A 15,233-nucleotide genomic window follows, 5' to 3' on the forward strand; every position below is an offset into this window, starting at 1 on the left:
GATGGACTGTCATTTCACTTTGTTTATTTTAGCTGTTCTTGCCATAATATGGACTTGGTCTTTTACCAAATCGGGCTATCTTCTGTATACCACCCCTACCTTGTCACAGCACAATTGATTGTCTCAAATGCATTAAGAAGGAAAGAAATTCCACAAATGAATTTTTAACAAGGCACACCTGTTAATTGAAATGCATTCCAGGTGACTACCTCATGAAGCTGGTTGAGAGAATGTCAAGAGTGTGCAAATTTGTCATCAAGGCAAAGGGTAGCTATTTTGATGAACACTTTTTTGTTTACTACATGACTCTATATGTGTTATTTCATAGTTTTGATGTCTTCACTATTATGATACAATGTAGAACATTGTACAAATAAATAAATACCCTTGAATGAGTAGGTGTGTCCCAACTTTTGACTGGAACTGTATAAATATTAACCCCCAAAAATACATATTATCCCCCAAAATATATGAGATATTGGCAACGACGCAGACAATTACATTGATTAAAGCCACAATCTATCTGCAATATTAAAGTGGATCCACAACCTAAAAAAAAAAAACACTACTGTGTCCTACTATGGTAGTGGTGGTGCTACTGTACTTCTCCAGGACAGGCTGTGAGTACAAACATTGGCCAGGCAGTGACAGACAAAAGTAGATATGGTGGTCGCTGTGACTCATCATGGGCTGTTGACCTACAGAGCACTGTAAACAGTACTGTAAGGTCTCGTTACATGAGGAGACGATGGGGACTGGTGCTGAAACCCTTCCTTTCCCCCCAGACCAGACCAGCACAGCCCAGACTCAACAACTGTCCTTCTTCTCATGAAACAGAAAAGCTGTGACACAAAGTGCTCTTTTTTGCTCCAAAGTTGTTGTTTGCGCTAGCTAACTCATATTCCAGAAATCAGTCTCTGATATCCGGAGGATGGCTCAAATACAGAGAGTTCTGCTGTTATGAGGTTACCAAGGAGTAGACCATACTGGAAGACAAGAGAGGAGGAAAAACACAAGATAACAAATCAATGACTGAGATGATTGGACCAAACAGAAAAAAAACAAAAAAACAACTACAAACAACATTGACAAAAAACTATTCGATTATAAACTGGTCCACTGGAATTAATACGCATTCAAGAAAGGAGCATTCAAGCGTTGTGTTAAAGTGTTTAAGAAACGTCTGATAAATCCATGCTTGGTTTAGTAGTGGTTGATGTGTTCAGGCTGGGTGTCTGGGTGGCTGCCAGATTCACTGAGACTTTGTTTGTGTTTGTTTATTTGAAGTTGCAATTAAAATAGCTCTTTAACGTTGTGCATATGGGCTTTTCAACTAGAAAGGATAAACGTTTTGCCCGTTTAAAACACAAGCAACTAAATAATAAAGAAATATATGTCAGGCTGCGGTCAAGTTCTGCTTGAGTAATCTTATCGATAAATCAAACGTAAATATGAAATATTTATTTGACAAACTGGCCTCGAAATAAGAGGTAGGGCTACTGTATGTCCTAGCACACACAACACTTCTCATGTAATACACAATCTGATGGTTTATTCAAATGAGGACAGTTTTGTTCTTTACAAACCATGATTCATGTTAGCATAACAACATCTTGTGAACTGGTCAGACGAGCGAAGGTTTCCAAGAGGCCAACACCTAACATTTGTTCTTAGCATCAGGTAAACGAATAAACATCTTAGAAAATAAGATAGCCTCCTAGCTAACTCTACTACAACAGCATATTTAGTGCTTAAACTAAGCATGATCACCTAGCTACTCCAAAATGGAGACATTTGCATGAATCCTGCTATCTTCTGGCATGTGCGGCACTAATCCCTGCTGCGGTGAAGCCTGAGCTCTCTTTGTCGGTCTGGGTTATCAATATCCATGTTTCCTAATGTAATGGAGGCACAATAAGTATGGTGGCCTGGAGGTGTCTTACACCCAGTGTTAGGAGAACCAGAGGCAGATTAGGCAGATAATGTCTCTCTAACAGCCAATCACCTCTCAGAGCTGTAGCTAGATGAATTAGTAGCCTTAGCCCAAAGCTACTTCTCCTCACCACGGCATCTACTTATTATATCTCATCACAGGATCACTGTTCCTAATCTACTGTACAAACATCTCTATTATTACTCAGCTGTTAGGTGAAAAAAGACTGGTTTAGTCCCCTGGTCATTTGATGAAGATCAAACCTAGTATCCAAACAGTGAGTCAACAAGCTGAACAACAGCTGAAGAGATGTGTGGAACAGACACTCTCTAGCTATTGGATCTCCCACTTGCGGGTACTGTTAAACACCTTCAGTGTAACAAGCCCTGTACTTGGAATGTTGGCAAGAGTTACTATAACTGCGCTAATATTCCATTGCCGTTAGATATTACATTACAGTATGAGATGTGAATTAGATCACATTTACTCTCCAGACTGTTCATCATGGTAGAGGGGACAGACATGCTACAGTATGTCCTTGCTGTCAGCTTGTCATCTTTCTGAATGTCATTGAGGTTTTTTTAATTCCCCCAGTAGTTTGGCTTCCATAGGCGAATACAGCATATTCCTCACTGAGCTAATACACTTGTATATTGAGCTCGGCTTCCTTATCAAAGCAACATAGTCATTTCTTGTTCCCTTATATTTAAACGGATGTTGGGCTAATGAGCCGAGGCAAACCTGGCCATTGTAATTGAGAGGGTTATGCCTCCAGAGTCAATCTTTGATTTCCCATCAATCTGTGAGTGAGAGAGCATTACGCAGCTGATGCTCAATAGTTTCAGGCAGTGTGTGTGTGTGTGTGTGTGTGTGTGTGTGTGCGTGTGTGAGTGTGTGCCTCTGCATTTGTTTGTAAGTGTGTATGTATGTAAGGAAAAGTTTAGAGATCATGCCAAAGACAAGTGGAGATGTGAGTGAGAGCGGGTAGGCTTTGGAGCAGTATTACAGTAGTAGACAAAGAGGGAAGCATTCATATACAGTAACGTAACATAACATCCCTAGCAGTGATTAAACATTAGGAAAAATCACACATCTCATCAAGGTTAAACAATGGAGGACTCCATATTATTATATTGCTATGTTATATTCCATATTAGACTCCACTAGAGTGACCGTCTCCCCTGTGACAAACACCAGCAGGTCAGGGGGGCGGGAGTAATGTAGGTCAGAGGTTAGGGGTTAAAGATGATCTCCCTCAGGAGGCTCATTCTCCAGGCAAGGTTGTGCATCAGTGCTACAGTATCGCTGAGGGGGGAGAAAGAGAGAGAGAAAGAGTGTGTGCAGGGGTCAGTGGGTCAGTGAGGGGGTCAGAATCACAAGGTGACAAACCCACTGAAGAGAGACTCACTAGTAGAAGGACAGCGGAGCACCAAATGGCAGGTCAGGTCCAGTACACGCTACAGCCGAGGGGAAGAGAGTCAAATGACCACATTCACCACTTCCGACTGGTCAATTACAAATTCACTGTGCCTCTGGTGAGATGTTACTACTACCAGGGGCTGTAGGGTCAATTCCATTTAGATTTAGTCAATATAAGTGATTGTTTAAAAGTTTTAGTTCAGGAATTGAAAATGTCCCAACCAGAACCTGAATTGGCTAAACTGAAAAGACAATTTACCCCTGCCCTTAGGGCTGCAGGGCCAATACATTGTGACTGGAGGATATACTATGTAATGTACTGCATGGCTATGTAAACATCAACAAGAACTGAGCCTCCTAGATACCTGTGAAAAAGAACAGGTATCTAGGAGGCTCACTGCTGGCTGCATGGCATACTGCAAGGACATATTGTCCTTGTGAATTCAGATGCTGGTTGAGGCCCAGTAGAAATCTACACTTGGGATCTTTAAACTTTAAACAGCCAATACAGCATGTATACATGTCTGAAAAGCATGTAACAGCCCTGAAAAGGAGTAACAACTATACTGTAGTTAGTCACTTTGAGGTGAAAGATGATCGTTGTCTGCATCTTAACACCTTACCAAAAAACACAGTGGAAAGTGTCTTCGTCACTCACCAGTAGAGATAGTAGAAGAAGGAGAGGACGAAGAAGGACATCTTGCACCAGGCCTCTTTTTGGCAGAACTTGAGCGTGTCCCCGTTCATGACCGAGGCTGGGTCGTAGAGGAGCTCCTTAGTGTCTGTGGGGCTGTGGAAGTACCTACCGAATAGGGACACGACACACGAGGGGTAGTTGACCCGTAGAGACAGAAGGGAAGATGAAAGGAAGAATGGAGAGATGGAGGATGAGTAGCGGGGACACTCTCTTTACATGAAACATCTGACTGTTCATGATTAGTATGATTATGTTGTGCATGACTACAGGTAGTAGTAGTAGTTGTAATGCATGGTTTATGAACATAGGTCCATGTATTTACTTATGTAAATAGATACATGAACAGATGGTTTATAATGATTTACCAATAGTTTGCTAATGGGCAACAAACTATTCAATAATGGTTTATAAGTTATTTGTACTATAGACAGACTTAAAGAAATGATGACAGGGTTTTTGAAATTCATGAGAACAAGATTGCTACAGTATAAATGAGAATGTGCGTGAGAATGTGTTTTCAGTCAGCTTAATGTACCTGGTAAAATAAAGGTTGGTCAATGGGGGGGGGGGGGGGGGGGGGGCTGTCTGTAACCTCAGCTCCACTACCTCTCACACTACCTGAAGAAGAGAGAGGTACAGGCACAGAGAGAGGGACCCAGGTGGAGGTTGATAGAGAGAGACAGTGAGGGGGAAATGGTGGGGGCATAGTGGGGACAGGGGGGCAGCTGTCTATGTCTGTGTCTGCTACCAGGGTGAGTTCAGTCTCAACACAGAGAGACAGAGGGATCCCTTCTACTTTAGCAGTGCGCTTCCAGTGGACCCAGCGGCATTACCCTCCAGGTAGCAGAGACTGGAGATGGCTGCACTAGCTCAGTCTGACTAGTGAGGTGCTCTGCTGGGCACTAAGAGCCAGAGGCATTAGTTTCACTGGCACATTTTGGAGGCATTGGAAGCCAACCACACTTTTGGGAATGTGTAATGGTCCTCTTATGATGAGGCTATATGGAATTGGCCTTAAACTGAGACATTTTTCACAGAAATGTAGACACCGCTTTTCATCTGCAGTACCCAAATCCAGATAGCTGATGTTCTAATAGAGCTGCAAAAACTGGACCCCTACAAATCTGGACCCCTACAAATCACCTGGGCTAGTCAATCTGGACCCTCTCTTTCTAAAATTATCCGCTGCAATTGTTGCAACCCCCATAGCACGAGCTCCAGCAGGTATATTTCACTGGTCATCCCCAAAGCCAATTCCTACTTTGGCCGCCTTTCCTTCCAGTTCTCTGCTGCCTATTACTGGAACAAATTGCAAAAATCACTGAAGCTGGAGACACATATCTCCCTTACTAACTTTAAGCATCAGTTGTCAGAGCAGCTTACAGATCATTGCACCTGTACATTGCCCATCTGTAAATAGCCCACCCAACTACCTCATCCCCATATTGTTATTTTTTTACTTCTCCTTTGCACCCCAATATCTCTACTTGCACATCTATCACTCTAGTGTTTAACTGCTAAATTGTAATTATTTCACCACTATGGCCTATTTATTGCCTTACCTCCCTAATCTTACCTCATTTGCACACACTGTATATAGACTTTTATATACGTATATATATTTTATGTACGTTTGTACTCTGTGTTGTTGTTTGTGTCGCACTGCTTTGCTTTATCTTGGCCAGGTCGCAGTTGTAAATGAGAACTTGTTCTCAACTAGTCTACCTGGTGAAATAAATAATAATAATAAACAGTATGTGTCTGCTTTCCACAGGTAGTGATGCTCTGTTCCACTGTGTTGCTGCTGCTAAACCTACATCTAAAAATCTCCCCTGTTGATGTGGCTGTGTGTCACTGAGCTCCTGCTGCATGTGGGGGCTGATAAAGGAGGAGGGGGACGAGCTGAAGACATTAGGCATCAGCTGTACTCACTGGGAAGGAAATCAGATGGACAGATCTGTAGCTGCTGTGCGTCTCCCACCCCCATATCTCCACCTCTCTTTCGTTCACTCTTTTCTTTCTTTATTTCTTTCTCTTTCTCTCGCTCTTGCGCGCTCTCTCTCTCTCTCTCTCTCTTTCCATCTCTCCCTGTCTCCTCTCAGCTGTGCAGAGAGAACAGCATCTGTAGCCACTGGGCATCTGGCAGTCTGCAATTAATGAGTCAGAGAGCACTGCTGCGTAACTTCAACCGGCTGAGCAAAACAATCACAGAGTTCTGCAAGTGATTCACATCAAATAACGAAACAAGAACAAGCCAAAAGAAAAAAAGAATATGACGTGTTAATGGGATGGAGCCGTGACAGGTGACCCATTTTCAGGGTGTGATGTTGTCACGTTCTGACCGTAGTTATTTTATTATGTCTTTGTTTTAGTATGGTCAGGGCATGAGTTGGGTGGGTTGTCTATGTTCTTTTTTCTATTGATTTGGGATTGCTGTGTTCGGCCTGGTATGGTTCTCAATCAGAGGCAGCTGTCAATCGTTGCCCCTGATTGATAGTGTTGATGCCACACGGGACTGTTTCGGTTTGATTTCTTCACGTTTATTGTTTTGTTCATTGTTCATTACTTTATTAAAAAACATGAACACTTACCACGCTGCGCTTTGGTCCTCACCTTCTTCCACCACAGACAATCGTTACAGATATCAGATAATCATTACCAAAGTCACATACAGCCTGTCTGTCAAATTACAATTTCAACTTATTGAAGTGTTCAATTAATTTAAAATATACAATATTTTTCTTTATTGCGGTAACTTTTGAAAAGCTCTATAGATTTCTACAAAGGATTTCTAACAAAAACGCAAGGTATTGAAAGACTGTTTGTCCCTTTGTTGCGCAGAGACAAAACAATCTGTTCATATTTACAGTGACGGCAGACTCCACTAAACTCTACTTTGTCAGTCAAATTTATGTCCATGTTTTACGTTGGCCTTTGTCTATGAATATCTCGTGAATATTTCAATATCAGTGCTTATCTTCTGGGCACCACACTGAATTCATGATATCTTACAAATGAGAGAAACACAAAGTAGACTGGTCCAGCTTCGATAGTTACCTCCATGTGTTGTAGAAGAGGAGGGGGATGTTGAGGCCTACTGTCAGCCACTCCTGGGCACACAGGAACATGATACAGAACAGCCCATGGATAGAGTACTCTGGAAGCACCAACTGGCAGGGAGAGAATGAGGGAGTGGGGGGAGGGGGAGGGGAGGGGGGGGGGGGGGCGAGAGAAAGGGAGGGAGAAGAGGGGGGTCGAAAGAGAAATGCTCTTGAGAGAGGTCATTTTACATCTCCTCATTCACAGATTATTCATCACCATTTGACATTAAACATACACAATAATCCATTATAGACAAGGGGTCATCGTTACGGTAACCTTGCGTGCTAGCCAGGCTTCTACAGCTTTTGAAAGACACTATCTCTTCGGCAATCATAGATAGCTTGAGACAATTACACGCAAGGCTTCATGAGGTTATGGAGCAACTGGCTAGCATGGATAATGACTTATGTCAATACATTGGCAATTATCCTAAACTTAATTGTTATTGTGCCATGTCATGTGTCTAAGCATTACTGTACCTAGGTTTTATCAAATGTATTCAAAATGGCAAGATGTGACACAGCAACCTCGTCATCAGGGTTTTGAAACCTTCAACATAAGCCACATCATGTATTGCTCAGTAAGACCAAATGTTGTATTTTAGATAGCAGAGAAGATTAGTGAGTGTGGTTAAACACAAGATGGCAAACCTCCATCAGTCACATGAAATAATCCAACAGCAGCAGATAGTCATTAGAGCAGAGCTCCAAACATGGTTAGAGTCTGGCAAAGAGTGAGCACCGATATTACAGAGTAGTCATTAGCGCTAGCAGCACCACATACAGCATCTCGCTCCCCAAAGAGCCAGCGCCGAGCCGAGCCTCATCTTTCATGTGGTGAAATTAACGCTGTGTGAAATTAAGATTTTGGAAGCAGCTCGGAGCCTTCCCAAAGAAAGTTGCAAGTCAAAAATTAAAGCTGTGGTTTAAATTGAGTCTACTCTGAAGAGATTTAAAGAACTTTGTGGGTATGATTATGACATGAATCACGCAAAATGTGTTGGCAGAACTGAAAAATTGTGTTCGAGCAAGGAGGCCTACAAACCTGACTCAGTTACACCAGCTCTGTCAGGAGGAATGGGCCAAAATTCACCTAACGTATTGTGGGAAGCTTGTGGAAGGCTACCCAAAACGTTTGACCTAAGTTAAACAATTTAAAGGCAATGCTACCAAATACTAATTGAGTGTATGTAAACTTCTGACCCACTGGGAATGTGATGAAAGAAATAAAAGCTGAAATGAATTTTAATGGAATATCTACATAGGTGTACAGAGGCCCATTATCAGCAACCATCACTCCTGTGTTCCAGGAGTGTGTTAGCTAATCGAAGTTTATCATTTTAAAAGGCTACTTGATCATTAGAAAACCCTTTTGCAATTGTGTTAGCACAGCTGTTATTCTGATTAAAGAAGCAATAATACTGGCCTTCTTTAGACTAGTTGAGAATCTGGAGCATCAGCAATTGTGGGTTCGATTACAGGCTGAAAATGGCCAGAAACAAATAACTTTCTTCTGAAACTCGTCAGTCTATTCTTGTTCTGAGAAATGAAGGCTATTCCATGTGAGAAATTGCCAAGAAACTGTGTACTACTCCCTTCACAGACCTGTGCAAACTGGCTCTAACCAGAATAGCCCCGGTGCACAACTGAGCAAGAGGACAAGTGTCTAGTTTGAGGAACAGACAAGTCCTCAACTGGCAGTTTCATTTAATAGTACCCGCAAACCACCAGTCTCAATGTCAACAGTGAAGAGGCGTCTCCGGGATGCTGGCCTTCTAGGCAGAGTTGCAAAGAAAAAGCCATATCTCTGTCCAGTGTCTGTGTTCTTTTGCCCATCTTAATCTTTTCTTTTTATTGGTCAGTCTGAGATGTGGCTTTTTCTTTGCAACTCTGCCTAGAAGCGCTTGAGTTTCAAGTTTGGGGAATAATATTTTTTCCATTAAAATGCACCTTTATAATAAAAGCATTACATGCATAATTGCATTTGCAGTCTCTTTGATAATGGTATTTTCCGCTAATGGAACATTCACGCTTAAAGGCTACTACCACGTGCTCATTGCTGCGCTTATAATATGAAGAAATAGCCTAATAGTTTATCAACATTTTAAGCTAAACGTTCCAATCTGTTGCGTCAGACACATTGCATAAAACATGTTTTTTGATGCTAGTGGTTGTATTAATTTGGGATCTATCACATCCCACAACTGTCCCAGACTATTTTTGGAATATTTATTTCTCGCACAGAATATAATAGGTTGACTTTTGTACTCTGGGTGATAATAGATTTGACATAGGCTAGTGCTTTTGCTGTTTGTTATGCCAACTCATCTTGTTGGCTGACGAAAAGTAAATGTGGACAGTTTTTCCAATATCTTCAATATGCACCTCGGAATTGAATAAGGACATGTGCGGTTGTGTCCCCGATGTGTCTGTCTTCACTTGTAACCTGTGAGAAAGACCACTGGCCACAAAAGGCATGGATTTTTTTAGGGTGCATTATGGCCACACAAAGGGGATGCTGCTGAGAAATTCTAGGCATTATCAAGTGCTGGTCAAATTGTGAATGTGACTGATGTAGTGTGTACAGCCTGCACAAAAAATAAAGCAGCGCTCATGCCTTTCAAGCAACTTTTTTCAAATCATCATTAGAGTCGCATCACGCAGCCTTATAAATGTATTAATCAATCAAAATCAAAAGATATAGCTCAATGTTTGTAGAACAACCAATGTTACATTAATAACTCTAAATTAAGCATATAGGAATTCCCATTTCTTTGTTGACTGCTCAACACAGAATAGCTGCATGTGCGCACTTTCTCAAATCCTTCGGAGAAAAGATCCTTTCTATTTTGTTTAGCTTTGTTCAATTGTATTCTTCATACTATAAAATAATGCCACGGAATTCTAAGCAAATCTTGTCTGCTAAATGAACTAGTGTAGCCCACATCAGGACCTAACATAAGGACAACTCAGTATGCTATTCTGTTCTTCTGAAACAGACTACATTTTCTTCATATCATGTTTCTTTAGACCTGTCTAAATTAAATGATGGATTTATTGTGAAGATGTAGGCTAAATTACATGGATTTTATTAGACTTTTTAATATGTAGATGTTCCAAAGGTCAGCACCTATGGAAGCCAGGAGATGCTAAATGTGTTGATGTTAATTAACAGTCAATTACCGTGAGACCGGCTGACAGAATGCTGTAACAGCCCTAGTAAAAGGTAATTGAAATATGGCAAGTAGGAGTGGCAATATCGTACTCAATTACTTTCAGTAATTTTCCAACCAGGTTGTCAGACCCTGGTGGCTTGTCATTGTTGATAGATAACAATCATTTTTTTCACTTCCTCACACTCACTTTACGGAATTCAAAACTACTCTGCTTGTCTTTCATAATTTGGGGGGGGGGGGGGGGGGGGCAAAACGGGACTGCCCAGTGAGAGCTCTTGACAGACGTTCACGATGGTGCATCAAGTTAGTTGGAGCCTCTCCAGCATGCTGACAATAAACAATGATTAATTTAGGATTGACATCGAGTGTCCCTGTGTAAGAATTTCCACGACACATTATCCAGATATTGACTGTTAGCACTTGGTGGTCTATAGCAGCTTCCCACCAGAATGGGCTTTAGGTGAGGCAGATGAACCTGTAGCCATATTACTTCAACAGTATTTAACATGAGATCCTCTCTAAGCTTTAAAGGAATGTGGTTCTGAATGTAGAGGGTATAGGGTTGATCCAGCTGTGTGGAGCTCAGGGCTCATCTGGGACGAGCGAGGCTAGGATCAGGGCTCTCTCTCTGTCTTCCACATCTGACCACCCCGGGGCACATACATATTCTGATATCTCCACGACTCGACTCCTCGACGAGAAGTCAACTTACAAATCTGTAAGAAGTAAGAACTAACTGAGGCCGTTTGTGCATCTCTCTCTCTCTATCTTTACTCCAAAAAGGAGAGGAACCCCAGAAGGTGACACATACACACCAGCAACACCTATTGTATGTCTGCTGCAGAGCTACTGCAAGGTTTTTCTATCTTCCAAAGATCACTCTTTACATTTACATTTACACATACACCTCACACTACATATTATCTTTAATTCCATCTCATTCATTCTAATGCAATACAAACACCCACATTTCCCTCTAACATGCCAAGCCAATATTCCAATAACAGCCACTGCTGTAAGCCAGAGCCAATCCACTCCACAGCCCCAGACAGTGGCAAAGTAGGGTTTAACCTGTTGGCCAATTCGAGCTGATGTCTGCGAGGGCCCCATTCAGCCACAGTTCAAGAGGCCAGAGTCCTTTTCGAGTGTGACTTTTGAGGCGCCCCCCTGGGAGGGAGAGCAGAGCAACACGGGGAGGCAGGCTCTCTACAGCACACAGTTAATGAGAGAGGGCTGCTGCTGCTGTTGTGGACCGACTGCTGGTCCTCTACTCCACTCAGGCGATCTACAGAGCTAGCACCCACTCTCTTCTACTCCACTCTCATCCTCTTCTCCCTCTCCTTGACAGTCCTTCACTCATTCTCTGCTTGCTGACTGTGAAGTTATTAGGCTGTGGAGTTATCTTCATGCCACTCGACGGCGGGTCGCTTGCAACAGCCAATTAACACCACTTAACGGTGATTATACATCCCTCAACAGAACAAGGGCCCCTTATGATGTAGCCTTCAGTACGCTCCCAGTACAACGGAACCAGAGGATCATACGGTTCAAAAATAAGTTTTAGACTAAGAAGTTTCATTTTCAGAGATCATACCCCTTCTGCTCCTAAAATCCTGCCTGGGTTTGAACTGCTATCATAGCTGAGAGAGAAAGGCTAAAAACAGACCAAACATGAAAGGGAAGAAACAGGGTTTACTAACTGAGGCCAAAGACAAAACCCAGCAAACTCATCTCGTGTCAAGGGCCATGACAGTGTGAGGTCCTTTATTCAGTATTCATGTTCATAATTATACAGTAGCAGTATGTTCATTATGGAATGAATACAATCAATTCCTCTTGGTAACTTGATGTAGAAAAGGGGTTGAAACTAACTAAAGGTCATCTGGTAACAGATATACAATCATGTATGAAATATTGTTCTTCCTAGCTCCTTTGCGTTCATGACTAACCTGGATATAGCTCTCATTTAAGCAGCAGAAAGTGTCTTCTGCTGTCGCCAGAGATCAAAAGAGCTCCTACTCTCCAATTACTGTCTCTCCCCTTACAACAGCAACGGTAATTAAGTGCGGCAAATAATTATACATATTTTCTCTTTAAAAGATACGTATTCCTCTGAGACCTGGGAGCAGATCAAGCCACAGTACATTTAGTTTGTCAAATTTTGCGGGTAGATGAAAAGTTGGCCACAAAGGCGAGACTGAAACGCCTCTGTAGAACATTTGTGTACACGTGCATACACGTCAAATCAAATCAAAGTTTATTGGTCACCTACACAGTTTAGCAGACGTTATGTATGTTACCAGCTCCTAAGACTGCAGTAAAATGTCAAACAGGTACACAAATAATACCTTTAAAAAAAATTTAAAAAACAGAAAGCATAACAAGAAATCAAAACATTTCCAAACTAATCCAATAACAACCCAAATAACAGTGTAACAGTAATCCAAATGCAATCTATATGTATCTATACGAATTTACACCAGATATACTAGGAAGGGTATGTACAGCAGTAGATATACTAGAGTGAACTATGCCAAGAATCCAGTATATAAATGAATATACGGTGTGTATAAACAGCCTAGTAGAAATATTAGAATGAGCTATGATAAATAAATACAGAGCCCAAAACCTCATGGCAAAATTTATACATTTGCAAGAAATTAGTCTGGTATATAAATAATATACAGTATATGTATGTGAGTGGTGTGTATAGATTATGGACAGTATGTGAATAGAAAAAGAGTGAATAGCAGTAGTTAAAAAGGATGAGCCATGACTAGAATATAGTATACTGAACAAAAATATAAACTTGGAATGTAAAGTGTTGGTCCCATGTTTCTTGAGCTGAAATAAAAGATCCCAGAAATGTTCCATACGCACAAAAAGCTTATTTCTCTCAAATTGTGTGCACAAATGGCTTTACATCCCTGTTAGTGAGCATTTCTCATTTGCCAAGATAATCCATCCACCTGACAGGTGTGGCTTATCAAGAAGCTGATTAAACAGCATGATCATTACACAGGTGCACCTTGTGCTGAGGACAATAAAAGGCCACTCTAAAATGTGCAGTTTTGTCACACAAAACAATGCCACAGATGTCTCAAGTTTTGAGGTAGAGTGCAATGGCATGCTGACTACAGGGATGTCCACCAGAGCTGTTGCCAGATAGTTGAATGTTAATTTCTCTACCATAAGCTGCCTCCAACGTTGTTTTAGAGAATTTGGCAGTACGTCCAACTGGCCTCACAACCGCAGACCATGTGTATGGCGTTGTGTGGGCGAGCGGTTTGCTGATGTCAACGTTGTGATCAGAGTGCCCCATGGTGGTGGTGGGGTAATGGTATGGGCAGGCATAAGCTACAGACAATGAACACAATTGCATTTTATCGATGGCAATTTGAATAGACAGATATACTATGACGAGATTTTTAGGCCCATTTTTGTGCCATTCATCTGCTGCCATCTCCCCATATTTCAGCATGATAATGTTGCAAAGATCTGTACACAATTCCTGGAAGCTGAAAATGCCCCAGTTCTTCCTTGACCTGCATACTCACCAGACATGTCACACATTTAGTATGTTTGGGAAGCTCTGGATCGATGTGCAACTTCGCCCAGCCATTGAAGAGGAGTGGGACAACATTCCTCGGGACAACATTCCTCAGGCCACATTCAACAGCCCGATCAACTCTATGCGAAGGAGATGTGTCGCGCTGCATAAGGCAAATGGTGGTCACAGGGGATTCGGACTCGTTTTCTGATCCATGCCATAACCTTGTTTTAAGGAATCTGTGACCAACAGATGAATATCTGTATTCCCAGTCATGTGAAATCAATAGATTAGGGCCTAATTAATTTATTTCAATTTACTGTTTTCCTTAAACGAACTGTAACTCAGTAAAATCTTTGAAATTATTGCATGTTGCATTTATATTTTTGTTGAGTATACATATAAAGTGGTAAACCTGTATGTTAACATTATTAAAGTGAGCAGTGTTCAATTACTCTATGTACATAGGGCAGCAGTCTCTAAGGTGCAGGGTAGAATACTGGGTGGTAGTCGGCTAGTAACAATGACCATAGTTCAGGGCAGGGTACTGGGTGGAGGCAGGCTAGTGGTGACTGTTCAACAGCCTGATAGCCTGGAGATAGAAGCTGTTTATCAGTCTCTCAGTCCCAGGTTTGATGCAGAGTTCCTTGATGATCTTCTTGGCCTTCCTGTGACACCGGGTGCTGTAGATGTCCTGGAGGGCAGGCAGTGTGCCCTCGATGATGCGCTGGGCTGGCCGCACCACCCTCTCGAGAGCCCTGCGGTCGCGAATCTTACAATTGCCGTACCAGGCGGTGATACAGCCCAACAGGATGCTCTCAATGGTGCATCTGTAGAAGTTCATGAGAGTCTTAGGGGCCAAGCCGAATTTCTTCACATACATACATTTCCAACTGATTTCACAGAAATGTATATTTTCATTATAACGATACAGAGTTGCCACTGCTTTGATAGTCCATCATACAGTAACTCCAAAGTCTTGTCTGACTTATTTTTTCTACTCAGCACCTCAGCACATATTTTACATGCTTGAAGATAGAGTAAATCATGGAAAAACGGTTTCTAATCAGGTTAAACATTGTCCATGTTCTGAAGATCAAAGTCTGCTGACCACTCTTGTTTTACAGTACGAAATGTCTTGGGTTTAGAATTCTATTGCAATCCATTCCGGTGAAAGCCATGACCACTATACCCCAGAGTAATAGGAATGAAACAGAATCAAAACTCTGTGTCTATATAGCATGAGCTAGCGTGACTTCAGATGGCACTTGACAATTAAGTAGGCGACTGGTATCTCTGCAATATTCTGCTACTAGACCTTTCATCCTAGAATATATCAGGAATATATCAACACTCT

General features: G+C 41.8%; 1 protein-coding gene across 1 annotated transcript in view; it reads right to left on the reverse strand.

Annotated features, from left to right (window-relative positions):
* Positions 1-346: 346 nt before the first annotated feature.
* The window catches only part of cnih3 (cornichon family AMPA receptor auxiliary protein 3), a 37,723-nt gene continuing 22,836 nt past the window's right edge, over positions 347-15,233 (reverse strand). Inside the window, exons 4-6 of the mRNA XM_021600549.2 lie at positions 7,107-7,219; positions 4,011-4,154; positions 347-986 (exon numbers count right to left, since the gene is read on the reverse strand). Of these exons, the coding sequence (XP_021456224.1) occupies positions 959-986; positions 4,011-4,154; positions 7,107-7,219 (285 nt within the window). The 3' untranslated portion in view covers positions 347-958. The remainder of the gene's footprint in view (positions 987-4,010; positions 4,155-7,106; positions 7,220-15,233) is intronic.

This window comes from Oncorhynchus mykiss, chromosome 4 (genome assembly GCF_013265735.2).
Source record: "Oncorhynchus mykiss isolate Arlee chromosome 4, USDA_OmykA_1.1, whole genome shotgun sequence".
Classification (NCBI taxonomy): domain Eukaryota; kingdom Metazoa; phylum Chordata; class Actinopteri; order Salmoniformes; family Salmonidae; genus Oncorhynchus; species Oncorhynchus mykiss.